This window comes from Sinocyclocheilus grahami, unplaced genomic scaffold (assembly GCF_001515645.1).
Source record: "Sinocyclocheilus grahami isolate Dianchi unplaced genomic scaffold, SAMN03320097.WGS_v1.1 scaffold1514.1, whole genome shotgun sequence".
NCBI classification, from domain to species: Eukaryota; Metazoa; Chordata; class Actinopteri; order Cypriniformes; family Cyprinidae; genus Sinocyclocheilus; species Sinocyclocheilus grahami.
In genome coordinates, this window is record NW_015506693.1 from 128,112 (window position 1) to 143,474 (window position 15,363).

The window sequence follows — 15,363 nt, forward strand, 5'->3', positions numbered from 1 at the left end:
AGCAATGCAAAACAAAGTTATTGAGTCCAACATATAATAATTGATATATAATATTTTAATATATAATAAAAGTGTCAGCTAAAATAAAACTGCAATTATGAGAAGGAATTCTGAGATATAAAGTCAAAATTATGATTGAGGCAAAATTCCCTGCAGAATGAAAATCGATTATTAAAAAATACCATAAAAATCTTGTTTTATCTTATTTGAACTCTTTTTAAGTTCTCACACTGCACACCCTTTTAAATAATGCTTACACCCATCCCAAGGTGTGTATGTGTGTGTGAGTGAGTTTAATTATTTGTTTTTGATGGGGTGCCTCCAAGCAGCTGGTGCCCTGGGGGTCTCGCAGGACTGTAATTCCTCCTTGGGGCCACTGTATCTGTAGCCGGTTATTCTTTACTCCTCACAGAAGTTAATGCTTGCTTCAGTCGAAGTATATTTTCCAGAGATGAGTTACACATCTCAGGACATAAAGCAAAAGTAATAGCTGTGAAAAATGTGATAGAATAGGATGGAGAGGGTGAGCTAAGGGAAAGACGGACTGTAAAATTTTTGCCCAGACACTAGAATAGCCAGTGGTTACAGTAAAATAGTTTTATTGTATTGGGACATTGAGAGAAATGTCTATACCTGCTGGTGGTGATTAGATGCTCTGCTTGGAGATAGTGGTTGTGCTGTGATAGCGGTTCAGTGATGTCAGCCCTTCCCTTTCTTTCTTTCTTTCTTTCTCAATACTTCTGTCTTATGGGCCATTCACAAAGCTTGCCTTTTGTATCTTTTGACAAAGCAAAAGAAGTGAATATTTAAAAAAAAAGGGCTCTCTAGACACTGCATCTCACATTCATTACTCACCCATCTAGGATATCTGATTTAATGTGTAAAATAACAGAATATATTAAAATGTTCCAACATTTCAATCAGTACACACTTTCAAACCATTTACTTGTCTAATTGTGATTTTGCAGTTGTAATGGCATATGTGGCAACTCATAATTCTTTGCATACACACTCAACACACAAATCAGCAAAATGATTGTCCTTCTTATAACCTAAAGCACTGGCCACTCTGTGGGATCAAATCTCTCATTGGACCATTATGTGGCACCCCTAAGAGATTCTTATTCCCATAATCTCTTCACCATCGATCTGAAGCTGAAATACATGCACGGCACCGCATGCTTCACCTGAAACAAAGAGCTGCAAAACATTCTAAACCCCGACAACCTGAAAGCTTGTTAGGAGCTTAGCAGGAGTGTTTTTTCTTCTCCACCCCCCTGCCGTTCCACATGCAGAGACAAGAATGAGTCAACTTCAACAAAAGGAGGCTAAAATCTTCTGTACCTGTTGGATTCCTGTTGCTTTTAGGTCTGACAGCACGCTGAAACCTTCCCTATGAGAGCATATTCACAAACTCCGGCACCCGTAGAGATGCTGAGGCAAATTTTTACTTGGGAAAAAAAAATATCTACAGTGGGTGTTTTTCTTCCAACACCTGAAACAGATTCTTCGGAGACCCTCGACAATCTTGGTGGAACAACTGAAGCTATAAATGAGAAAATATAGTCAGTAGTGTTAGCGGTTCAAAACAATACACTATCCCTCATAGGTTTCAGCGCTACCTGTTTAACTCCCATCTCTTCAAGATCAGATTTGAATAAATGGAGGTGTTAACCCTCTCTCAGACAAACAAATTAATTGTCACCACAACGACAAAGCCTGGTGACATTTAGTGAGCTACTATCAAACTTAACAATCAATCCAGGCTTTAACTTTTCCCTGACTCAATTAAACCCACTGAGCCTCAATTAAATTTCCTCAGCTTCACACAAACAGTCCCTCTGAGGGGATGGATTGAGCATCTGGGTCATTTTTATAGGGAGAGGCCTGCTGAAATGCATTTTCTACATCTTTCTGGGGTTTGTACTTTAAAGGGCAGAATGCTAAGAAATAATCTATAAAGCAATGGAAATGAAACAATGTTATTTTTAACATTCAATGTTTAAACAGTTGCAATAAAACTAAGTCCAGTTAGACGGCATAGTCAATTTGATGCAAATGAAAGCAAGGCTGTGAGATCAGTCCATTCAGCACTATCTTAAATGGATAGAAAATAGAATAAAAGATAGAAAAATGAATATTCTGTCATCATTTACTCATTTGGTTCCAAAATTAATGTATGCCATTTATTTTCTTCCGTGGAGCACTAAAGAAGATATTTTGCAAAAATGTTGGTAACCAGTTGGTTGGTAACAGTCTTGACTTACATTGTATTGATAAAACAACAACAACACTGAATTTTTTTTTCAAAATATCTTCTTTTAATGTTCCACAGAAGAAAGTCATACGGATTTAAAATGGCATGATTTAATTTTTTTTGAGTGAACTATCCCTTTAAGCACATAGGTCATGTCTAATTGTTTTAACCTCAATAATTTCATATGAATAGAATTATGCTACAAAATAAACATTTATTTTTAATGCATAAGTTTAATTTTAATTAAATATGTATTATTTAATATATATTTATTTATACTGTACATAATTACACAAATAATACAAATAAATACAATACAAAAAAGGAAAAAATACTATATCAAACTATTCACATTATTATTTATACTTATAAATGTTATATCTTTAATCCACAACATGTTGGAAAGACATATTTTCAATGCTTTATTGCCTGCATGATTGACACTGATCAATATCACAGCATATACAGTACACACTACAACAAATACACATTAAACTGTACTTCTATCTCTTACAGCCTCATTTTTGTTTGGATCATATTGCATATGAAATCTACCCTGATTGAGTGATAGTGATTAAGATGAAAATTCTGTCATCATTTACTCAATCTCATGCTGTATTTTTTGTCCAGAAAATGGAATTCAGTGGTCACCAAAACTCTTACCAACATTCTTTAAAATATCTTCATGTTCTGCAGAAGAAAGTAAGTCACACTTGGTTTTGAACAACATAAGCGTGAATAAATGCTGACACAATTTAAATTTTTAGGTGAACTATCCCTTTAAGTTAGATAAAACACACTGAAGATCCTCCAGCTGTTACACAGAAGAGAGGCAGATCAGACAGTGAGGGTGGACATGCTTATAAATCAGGTGTTTATTCGGTATTTACCTCATTGCAACCACAGTGAGGTGTGCTTGCACTTTTTCCTGGTGTCATCCCACGCCACCCACTGTACTAAAAGACCCAGCAGCAGCATCAATGCGGCATATATCAGATCTTTTAACAGAGGAGGCACAGATGCAATTGGCCTTATTGCTGCAGTTCTATTTCTATTGATATTTATGCATTTCACAATCAGTACAATTGTACATACTGGAGGAGAAGTTGGGTTGGATATTACGATTAAACCCTGGCTTTAAACATCAATCTCAGTGATTAAAGGATTGAGCATAATTTGTGCCACTTGTCTCAGTTGATCACATTTGATACGTCTCACCAGTGAGTCCTGATTGCCGGAGAGATTTATTCCAGGCATATGGTTGGCTGTCAGGGTGCACTGGCCAAGTTGTTCATGGACACAATGTGGTACCTGGATGCATCTCTCTGAGGTTGGAAGACATTTAGATCTCCCTCCAACACCCATCCCTGTCTAACTCTAATCTCACAGCGACCTCCGTTTCTCTCCATCTGTGTTTGTGACTCCGAGACAGCTTGCGACCAGCTTTTGGGAGGTGTTTATGTGTGTGTGTTTGTGTGTGTGTGTGACATGTTGTTTTCTCTTCAAAGCTATGATAAATGTTCCACTGTGTCCTCTCACCATGGAGCAGATGTACCTCAGGGGAGATCACACAACAGACACACACACATACACACAGTCTGGCTCAGTCAGCCAGCTAAACTCTTGGCTTAGCTGCTTGGCTATGGTATCTTGTCTCACCCCTCTGTTGACATGGCAGCCTCAGCAGTGTCAAAAGCCCAAAGCTGTGCCCAACTAGTTGAGCTATTCAAGTGAAGAGACATTGGTCACACTTTATTTTAAGGTCCAATTCTCGCTATTAACAAATCATTAACTACAACTTTTCCCTCAATAAAATCCTAATTTGCTGCTTATTAATAGTTAGTAAGGTAGTTGTTAAGTTTAGGCATTGTGTAGTATTAGGGATGTTGAATATGTTCATGTAGAATAAATGCTTTATAAGTACTAACAAACAGTCAATATGTTAATAATAGGCATGCTAATAAGCAACTAGTTAATAGTGAGAATTGGTCCCTATACTAAAGTGTTAGTGAAACATTCACACACAAATACACACTCGCAGTATCTATTAAACGCCTTCCAATACTCAAGACAGACTTAATCAGGAAAACGTTCCTCCTTCAAATAGAAATCTCCTCTCTGCTGAGACCAGTGATGTGTAAAAAGCATTAAAGATGCAAATAAAGCGCACGCCGCAAATAAGAGAGTGACGTTCATTAAAAGGATAATCTAAAAAGTCCTTGGGTGTTGTTGCAGTTGTCTCGGTGGCTGTACTCTAAAGCAAATGCACATGAATGAGGAGATGCGAACGAGTGAGTGGGAAAACAGAGGGAGGGAAGGAGAGCAAATGAGATCGTTAAATGCATCGAGGGAGCAATAGATCTCGGCGCATTTTAGCCGAGTGGCCAGAACAGCACAAACAAGCTCTGCGCCGCAGCGATAAGAGAAACGGCACCAAGTGCTGCAAAAGGGCAATGCTGCATCTCTGTGGTCAGTCAGTGGTGGGAAAACAAAGATGGATGAGACTAAACACGCGCATTAGGACCTTGTGGATACATCAGGAACCTTACTATTCAATTTATGCAGCACAAAAAAGCCACATTCGTGTATTTTAAGAGTATTCGGTCCAGTAACGTTGTGTTGGTGTGTATTCATCTATGTGCCGCACGTAATCCATCAAAAAACAATGCGAGACATGAAGACGTGATGTTAACAGGATTTCTCCCAGAGTGAGCAGCCAAGTTGGTCAGACTGAGTGTCTCCCTGTGGCAGTAAATCGCTGTGTAGACAAGAGTAAATCTCCTCAGCCTGTCCACTGCACTCAGGGGACTTGGACTAAAACTAGCCTCTGGACTGGCCTGTACAGCTGGTTTATCTTCAAAAGCTGCTCTATAAAATACTATTTATGGCCAAGCATGCTAATTCTAGCCCATTGTTTATTAGGGATATGCATCTCATGACTCAGGCCGATACGATATGCATCTCGAATGCATAGCCAACGATACGATACATTAAAGATACATATTAAGTAGCTACCGATGCGAAGCGATACGATTCACCCCTGTTACGATCCGATTTCGATTAGATTCGATTCAGAACATTGTGATTCGATGCAATATGATGCAATGGAGAAAATATGATCACTTTTAATAAGGCTTATTTCAGTTAGTCTGACTCACTGTCAAATGATTTGGTTCCATAAAGCAAATTTAACATGGGCCTAGATCAAGCTTAGTGACTGTGGCAAATTATGCTGGGAAACTGACCTGGTCTAAAGCAGGTTAACTGTCAGACTAAGCTGAGTTTTTCTAACACTGTCCAATAGCAATCCAATGATATTACTACTCTCTCACATACTATTATTTGACTTAATTAAATTTTTTTAATTTTTTTTTTTACAGTTTCTAGCCATGCAGCCTTTCTCTCTGGTTGTATTACAGCTGTACCTTTTATAGTTTGCAGAACAGAGAGCAGAACATTACAATCTAAAACGGCTCTTTAAAGCATTAAAATAACTAAATTAAAAGTTAAAATCACTGAATTAAAAATGAAAATAAATAATAAAGAAAATGACTATATTTTAACTGCTATAAGAAACACACATGAACTCATTTGAGCTGAGTAATTAGTACTGAACTAGCTTACATTTACAGTTACTGCTATCATAACAATACACTTATATGTAGGTTTAAAATTCTACAAAAGACACATTTAATGTCCAACAACAAATATTTTAGCAAAATGTATATTTTACTCAGAATTATTGTGCTCCTATTCGATTGCGCTCTGTCTGTTTAGGAAAACACAACGTCTCAAATGCATTAAACAGCACAGATATATTCGCTGTTTGCCATGGTAGATCGATTTTATCCATGATCGACATTAAGGGCTGCTTAAGAATGAGCATGCACAAATTAGTGAGATTGTGAGAGCTTAATTTGTCATTTATGGAACCGCTTTAGCCCCGATTGAATTGTTAGGTTATTTCAAGTCAGGTTTTGGACTTTAATCCCCGCTTTTCCTCAGGTCTCTTTAGTGTTGTGATGCATCACAATCACGCAGCAGCAGTAATGAGAGAACGCACTTGAGAAACCGTTTAGAGAAGAGAAATCAATCTACATATAAAATATTGGTCACAGATTATTGGTCACTTTCTAAACAATAAAAATATAGCGCATCCACTAGTAATTCTATATTAATAAATCAGTTTTTACCAATGCAAATATGTTAGAAACTATGCATCGCGATATAAATGCCAACTTGTAGCCGATGCACACTTTTTAAACCGATGCATCGCATCGTTAACTTTTTATGCCGATGCACCGAGCGAATCGGGGAATCTTCCCATCCCTATTGTTTATCATCTGTTTGTTTGTTTGCATAAAAAAGAAAGCTTCGAATAAATTACACTACCACACGCAGTCAAACCGTAAGCTATGGTGGTTTCAGCTTAGTAGAGTTGCTCAGAAAAGAACAGACTTATTGTAAATCATGTAAATCAATTTTACAGGTTTAGCTTGTAGATATTTTCCTTGTCGTAAAATTTTTCTAACTGGCAGCACATAACATCTAAACAATCGTGATGCAGTCTGTAAATCTGGTAACTAGTCTAGAACAGTTTCAAAGCCGGCCAACTCCTACAGTACCAACACATGTTCTAAGAGGAAGTGTATGTTTGTTGTTCTACCAGGTGCTTTGTAGAAGCCATTCTCCTCTCTGTAGGGCAACAGATAGACTTCTCCCTCCTTCCAGATGAGGGACTGCTCGTACCCTCCGGAGAACACACCCTTCCAGCCATCTGGATCTGAGCACACACAGCAAAGTCTTAGGTCACTGGTGAAAGTGCTTCCATTGAGCAGCCTTTTACGATTTAATACAAAAATGTTCTTCACAAATTGAATGATCAGCATAACAAATTGTAAAATTTATATTTCTGTACATTTCAGAATGTGTTAGTATTTGGTTTCATTTGGTGGAAGCAATAACTGATAATCTATACAAAGAGTCACATGATCAGTATCACACATCTGATCATTCCGTTTGAATGATCTGAAAAATGTGCAAAAATTTTGCTAAATAATTTGGCACCACAAATTTTTCTCTTATTTAAAATGGTCAAAATCCCAAAACTTATTTAAAAAAAAAAAAGTGTTCTCAGTTCTTTTGGACCCCACTGTATATCTCAACTATTACAAAAAATATATATATACAAAAAGTGCTGATAAAGATGAGAGAGCCACAACTGATGTGCGTGTAGTGTGCGGGTCAGCTGGCTGATGGCCTCAGGTCAGAACTGCTTTTTGTTTGTTTTTGTTTGTTTTAAATCTCACTATGATCTGCTACATGGCCTGATTCCACAGTTTCACCTGGCTTGCCATTACCCATAATTCTCTGACAAGTAACCTCCCTCCACTCTCTCTTTTCTTTCACGTTTTGCTCCAGTGAACCAACTAATTTGCACCCAAAAACAGTGATCCACATGGGCCAAGTGTAGTGGTGTATAAAATTTTTGTTTGACGTTTGCCTTTCTCCTGTGTTTTCTTCTGCATTATGCCATTATTTGCGTCATTGACTGTGCATATGAAAAGTGCAAATCTTCTCAGGTGGATATAATCTGTACACAGCTCAATATTGAAATGATTTCTTTTTCTTTCTTAAAATAACGGAAGCAAAATTAAGTAAATGTACAACTGTAACAAACTCTAAAACAATATGTTTAATATAAGCCATAAATTAAACAACATAAAACAACATTAAACGTTACATTCCATTACAATGTTACTTTCCGTTACATTCCTCTGCCTCCCCAAACAACTATTTCAACAACTTAAAAATGTTTTCCACTAAATTAATTTGGAATAACAGATGTACCAGACTCAGCCTGACACTTTTGTATTTGCCATATGATAGAGGAGGGCTGCTGCGGTAATGATCTAAAGAAGTTCTCTCTGCATCTCTCACAGTGAGGGCCAACTGTGTTTTCCCTGCAGCCAACACAGCGCCCCCCACTTCCTGTGCTGCGGTACTGCTCTGCATCAAACACACATTCATCAGCAAGACCACTGCAGGTACACCCTGAGAAACAAGAGAAAGAAGTGGAGGAATGTACATGGTTGAAAAAGAAAAAACAAGAAGAACAACAGATCGAACTGATTACAAATAGCAGTGGACGTTCATTTAAAGTTTTCAGTCAAATTCACACCAGCATGTTCAGTTTCAAAAAGCTTTGGCTCACACACACACACTACCTAATAAGCTCCCCTGCCACAGGCCCCTTCTTCTCAACATATCATCGAACCAGAATGCACAAAGTCAGCTTTTTATGCACCTGCAACCTGGGGGGGGGGTATTGTGGGACATTACTCGTTTTATTACAGCTCCGTCAGTCTATTGACTCTGCAATAACCATCACATTATCACTCTCTAATGGGACACAGTTTATTGAGCTGCCACTGAAGAAAGGAATGCATACTATTACAATAAAGGAAACGTGCTAAAGAAAGGGAAAATTTTTTATTTAAATTAATTAAATCTCAATTTATTTTACATCTAAATACATTCTTAATGAGGACACACAACTATAAGTAAGCAGTTTTTGCAATGATTTCTCTAAAACATAAACTAACCTTCCAAAGGTATTTTTTAAATGAATGAATACTTTTATTCAGCAAAGATGCATTAAATTAATCAAAAGTGACAGTAAAGACTGTTACATTGTAATGACAACTTTCTAGTTCAAACAAATGCTGTTCTTTTTAAATTTACATAAAAAAAATGTATTATGGTTTCCACAAAAACTATTAAATAAGCAGCACAACTGTTTTCAACTGTGATAATAAAAGTGTTTCTTGCGGAGCAAATAAGCATATTAAAATGATCATGTGACACTGAAGACTGGAGTAATGGCTGCTGAAAATTCAGCTTTGCCATCACATGGAATATATTACATTTTAAAACATTAAAATAGAAAATAGTTATTTTATAACTGTTTTTACATAAAAAAGACTTCCAAAACCAAAACTGCACCAACTGCCAACTTTTGGACAAATATAGATAACGTGATTGAAGCTTGGCATCATCCAGCAAATACAGTAGTGTGAAAAAGTGTTGGCCCCCTTCCTGATTTCTTATTTTTTTGCATGGTTGTCACACTTTAATGTTTCAGATCATCAAACAAATTTAAATATCAGTCAAAGATAACACAAGTAAACACAACATGCAGTTTTTAAATGAAGGTTTTTATTATTAAGGGAAAACAAAATCCAAAGCAATATGGCCCTGTGTGAAGAAGTGTTTGCCCCCCTGTTAAAACTGTGGTTTATCACACCTGAGTTCAATTTCTCTAGCCACACCCAGGCCTGATTACTGCCACACCTGTTCGCAATCAAGAAATCTCTTAAATAGGACCTGCCTGACAAAGTGAAGTAGACCAAAAGATCCTCAAAAGCTAGACATCATGCCGAGATCCGAAGAAATTCAGAAACGAATGAGAAAGAAAGTAATCTATCAGTCTGGAAAAGGTTATAAAGCCATTTCTAAAGCTTTGGGACTCCAGCGAACCACAGTGAGAGCCATTATTCACAAATGGCAAAAACATGGAACAGTGGAGAACCTTCAGTTCCAAGACGAAAACCGCTGCTGAATAAAAAGAACATAAAGGCTCGTCTCAGATTTGCCAGAAAACATCTTGATGATCCCCAAGACTTTTGGGAAAATACTCTGTGGACTGACGAGACAAAAGTTGAACTTTTTGGAAGGTGTGTGTCCCATTACGTCTGGCGTAAAAGTAACACTGCATTTCAGAAAAAGAACATCATACTAACAGTAAAATATGGTGGTGGTAGTGTGATGGTCTGGGGCTGTTTTGCTGCTTCAGGACCTGGAAGACTTGCTATGATAAATGGAACCATGAATTCTGCTGTTTACCAAAAAATCCTGAAGGAGAATGTCCGGCCATCTGTTCGTGACTTCAAGCTGAAGCGAACTTGGGTTCTGCAGCAGGACAATGATCCAAAACACACCAGCAAGTCCACCTCTGAATGGCTGAAGATAAACAAAATGAAGACTTTGGAGTGGCCTAGTCAAAGTCCTGACCTGAATCCTATTGAGATGCTGTGGCATGACCTTAAAAAGGCAGTTCATGCTCGAAAACTCTCCATTGTGGCTGAATTACAACAATTCTGCACAGATGAGTGGACCAAAATTCCTCCACAGCGTTGTAACAGACTCACTGCAAGTTATCGCAAACGCTTGATTGCAGTTGTTGCTGCTAAGGGTGGCCCAACCAGTTATTAGGTTTAGGGGGCAAACACTTTTTCACACAGGGCCCTGTAGTTTCCCTTAATAATAAAAACCTTCATTTAAAAACTGCATGTTGTGTTCACTTGTGTTATCTTTTACTAATATTTAAATTTGTTTGATGATCTGAAACATTAAAGTGTGACAAACATGCAAAAAAAAAAGAAATCAGGAAGGGGGCCAACACTTTTTCACACCCCTGTATACATGTTAATCGGACTACAATAGCCTTGGCATTGAGCACATGGTTCAAAAGACAGCAATGACATGTAACAAATATGTCATGCATACATGGACAGACAGACAAAGACTAACTCAAAAACAACACAAAAACCTGCTGGAGCTCCATTATAAGTACGCATGTAAAAGTATTAATTCAACCAGTAGTGTGAATGTGGGGCACTGACAGGCAGTGTTCATGAAATCTGTTAAAAAACTTCTGAAATCATTCTTTTTGCAATTCTGTTCGGTGCTACTTGTGACAGAGAGAAAACAAACAAACAAACAAACATGTATTACTGTAAAACTATTGTGTTTAAAGACATCAAAACAGACTGGGAACAAACCTAGAAACAATTGGCTGGTTTCACATAGTTTAGTAAATATGCACATTTAAGAGATGTTTGGATGTAATGAATAAACATTTCTAGGTTGCCTTAATTACTCTTCTAATTTTTAGTCATGCAAATAAGAGTATTGCAATTTAATAAAGCATTTCCATTTAGGCTTATGGTGGAAGCTTTAAGAGCCTGTCATGCAAATGATAAACTTGGCAGAGTCTGTGATGAAAAACTTTATGAAGCAACCATGCACAGAATGCATCGGCGGTTATTTCCACCTCCTCACCAACAGATAGTGCTGCTTTTGCACCCAACTTGTTTATTCATTAAATCCACTTTGATGGGAAGGGACAACAATTACCAACAGAAACCCATCTGTTGACCACTGAAACAGAGAGTTAATTAAAGGAACGTGGAGCTTAGTGGAATACAGAATGAAAATAATTAACATGGCTTTTTTCGCCTTATGGGTTTGTCAGAATAGCCAATTACAGCATCCCCCTAAAGTATTTACCAGAGACGCATGACAGCACACACGCACACAACACATTACACGAATGAAACTTTCTTAGTTATTGTGCTGAAAGGCTAAATGATGTGATGTTTTATTGAATTACTGACTGCTGTGAGCATCTTCATGTAAGATTGTGCTGTAAATACAGTGCAGCTAAGGCGAGTGAAATAAATGTGATCTTTTCAAGATATTGCTATGATATTTACAGCAAATCCTGATGATACTGTTGACTTTGTACAACAACGTTAACCAGGGCCGGACTGGGACGTAATTTCAGGCCGGGAAATCTCACACTCATCCAGTGAGAAATCCACACAGAAAAAAAGGGGCCAAAATTGTACCTTTTGGGGTACAACAGCTCGTCACCGTAGCAGTACTCTTAAAACAACATCTTTGTACCTTTTTTTTTTTACCCCTAATAGGTACATATTAGTACCTTAGAGTAGTAATTCGTACCCTTAAGGTACTAATATGTAGGCCTACCTATTAGGGGAAAAAAAAAGGAACAAAGATGTCCTTTTAAGGGTCCTGTTCCAGTGACAAGCTGTTGTACCCAAAAAGTTGCAATTTTGGCCCCTTTTTATATAGCCTATACATCCACAACAATTTCTGAAACCACAGACAACTCTATTGTTTGTATGACCATCACATAAAAAGGTCTAGATCCTTAGTCTGGTGCAGTGGAAAATAATTAAAGGTTCTGTCTTGCACTGCACCTTCACTTCATTTTCCCCAATATCTCTGTCTCTCCCTTTTTTTCTTACCTGTCACTTCTTCACCAGCAGGTCTACTGTTATGAACAGAACTGTGTCCACCTTGTTGAAAACAACCACCTAATTTCAGCTTGTTAGCACAGAATGTTATTTATCTTAAAAAGAATTAAATACCCTAGATTTAACAAACCTATATTACATACAAATATACACTACCAGTCAAAAGTTTTTGAACAGTAATGTTTTTAAAGAAGTCTCTTCTGCTCACCAAGCCTGCATTTATTTGATCCAAAGTACAGCAAGAGCAGTAATATTGTGAAATATTTTTACCATTTAGAATAACTGCTTTCGATTTGAATACATTTTAAAATGTAATTTATTTCTGTGATCAAAGCTGAATTTTCAGCATCATTACTATCTTCAGTGTCACATGATCCTTCAGAAATCATGCTAATATGCTCATTTGCTGTTCAAGAAATTATTATTATTATCATTATCAATATTTAAAACAATATTTAACACAGGATTTTTTGATGAATCGAAAAATCCAAAGATCAGCATTTATCTGAAATAAAAAGCTTTTGTAACATTATACATGCACTATACCAAAAGCTTGGAGTCAGTATAATTTTTTTTGGGGGGGGGGGGATTCTAGAATAATTCTCATATTCTAGAAGTCTTCTATTTCAGATAAATGTTGTTCTTCTGAACTTTCTATTCATCAAAGAACCCTGAAAAAAAAATTCTCTGTTTATATATATTGTTTATACAGCATTAGACTTCTAATTAGATGACTGTTTTTGCTGTATTTTGGATAAAATAAATGCAGGCTTAGTGAGCAGAAGAGACATCTTTAAAAAACATTAAAAATCTTACTGATCAACTTTTTGACTGGTAGTGTAGGCCTATTAAAACACATTTTCTAAAGCGCCTAAATGTCAAAATTAGTACAATATATTTGTTGAAAAATTCTAATACAGAACGCACTATTGCATTATTAGGCTGTGACTGATATTATTTTTGTGTTACTGTCTGCTATAGCTCCCTCCCTGTACAATAAATCCACGTGAATATTGGTCTCTGCTAAAAATTTTTATGTAACTTTACAATCGATATTGATGTCATTTAGCAGAGTATTCTGAATGATGATGATAATGGGGTGCTAGTACTGATACTAGCAGTTTAATACTCAACTAAAGACAAAACTATCTAGCGTATTTACAAATGAAACTGACCTGCACTTGAAGGTTCTGTTCGGAATCGTTTGACGGAAACACGGAACAGACGTGAGCTAATTCATAACGCAGCGCTGCCAGTCAAGACTAAACAATTTATGATTTATTATCGAATAATAGTAACTTAAAAAAAAAAAAGAGCAGCGGGCCAAAACAGCCGCCAGGCCACTGGGAATTCTCCCGGTGCTCCCGATGGCCAGTCCGGGCCTGCCGTTAACATTGTACAACATACAATGCTAACTTTTTTGATCTTACAAACTTCTTTGCTCTTTTTGATCTTTCAAACTTCTTTGGTTGCACAAAATTGATCTACAGTACATTTTCGATAGAGAACTTAACACATGTAATTTTTTTTCTTCATTAAATCAGTTCAGTTACACTGAGTAAACTAAGCAAATACAATCACAGCCAATGCGCAAGAGGCAACAAATTAACTTCTTCATTTCAAAGTTAATTTGTGAAAGTAAAACTCTGCAGTCTCCAACAGAATTTCATGTTTAATGAAGTTTAAAGCATTAAATATATAATGCTGAAGTGAAGAATCAAATATAAGCTAAATTCACTGTTAGTTCATTTCCAATTCTCAGATACTCCAAACAAAAACGCACAGATGGGCCTTCAGCTAAACCTTCAGTTTATCATTCACAGAAAAATATTATTAACTAGTAAAATGAAAAACATTGTTAAATTAATCATGTAATGTAAAATTTACTTGGGGCCTAATACATTTTTTCAGCTCTTTTTCTTGATTATAATCTCAATGGGTTGTGGTGTCAATGAATTAATGAACCAGATGATAAAATATTATCTTTTAACAGAATTAACAAAGAGCAAAACTTTTGGCCATGACTGTAGGTTTGGCAAGAAATTAGCTTAGCAAGTTTTGTGTGTTTTCACCAACGTACCCTGATAACTATTAACATTAACATGTTTGTGCAGTTTATTATTATTAAAAGGTAAAAAGACACTGATATATATGCCGATGAAGAAGAAAAAAAATCAGACATGCACAAACTCAAACACAGACACAAACAATATGCAGGTGGTGACAAACACAAATACACAAACACTGTCTCTTCCACATCCTGTTTATACCACAAACACACTGATGATGTAGAATGTAGATCACATGGCTGACAAATCTCTCTCTCTCTTACTAAAGTTCAGTTTCCCTCGATATTTAGAGCTCTTTCTCTGTCTAATTGTCCTATTCATCACTCACTCTATGGCCATTTTCCTTCATTTGCTCCCTTTCCCTTTCCCTTTTCTCTTCGTCAGTATACATCTGCCAACAAAACATTGGTGACAGCTGAAAGACACATCTACACAGTTGTGATTTTATTTACCTGCCCCCCACGGAAAAATCCGATATGGCATAAAAATATGAACGAAGCACTTTGGGATCTTTGAAGAACTCATCTCCAAAAGTGTTCAGTCTGTCCAGAGAGATGAGGATATCAGTAGCTGTCACCCAGTCCTAGAGAGAGAGAGAGAGAGAGGGAAATAAAATGATTTTTCTTTTTTTTACTAAACTCAAAAACATGAAATCCTATGAATAATGTAACCTGATAACATAAGGTTAAATGTTATATTAAGTAAGAAATAATTCTTACAAATGCAGGTTACATTGCACTCTGATAAATTGTGAAACCAACTGTTATACTGTAGATATAACAGTCTGTTCTAAGATCTGAACATGTATGCAGCAAAATATGAGGCGCCATGTAGGATTTAAATCAAACTTCGCTTCCCCTTCAGGAACTCGAGTCGCTTTGGGAACGCCCTTGCGTGACCGCGTTCTGAAGCA

At 36.8% G+C, this 15,363-nt stretch overlaps 1 protein-coding gene across 1 annotated transcript in view; it reads right to left on the reverse strand.

Moving 5' to 3' along the window:
- The window catches only part of LOC107570860 (laminin subunit gamma-1-like), an 86,745-nt gene that overhangs the window by 37,044 nt on the left and 34,338 nt on the right, over positions 1-15,363 (reverse strand). The window contains exons 3-5 of the mRNA XM_016257140.1: positions 14,903-15,033; positions 8,198-8,298; positions 6,924-7,040 (exon numbers count right to left, since the gene is read on the reverse strand). Of these exons, the coding sequence (XP_016112626.1) occupies positions 6,924-7,040; positions 8,198-8,298; positions 14,903-15,033 (349 nt within the window). The remainder of the gene's footprint in view (positions 1-6,923; positions 7,041-8,197; positions 8,299-14,902; positions 15,034-15,363) is intronic.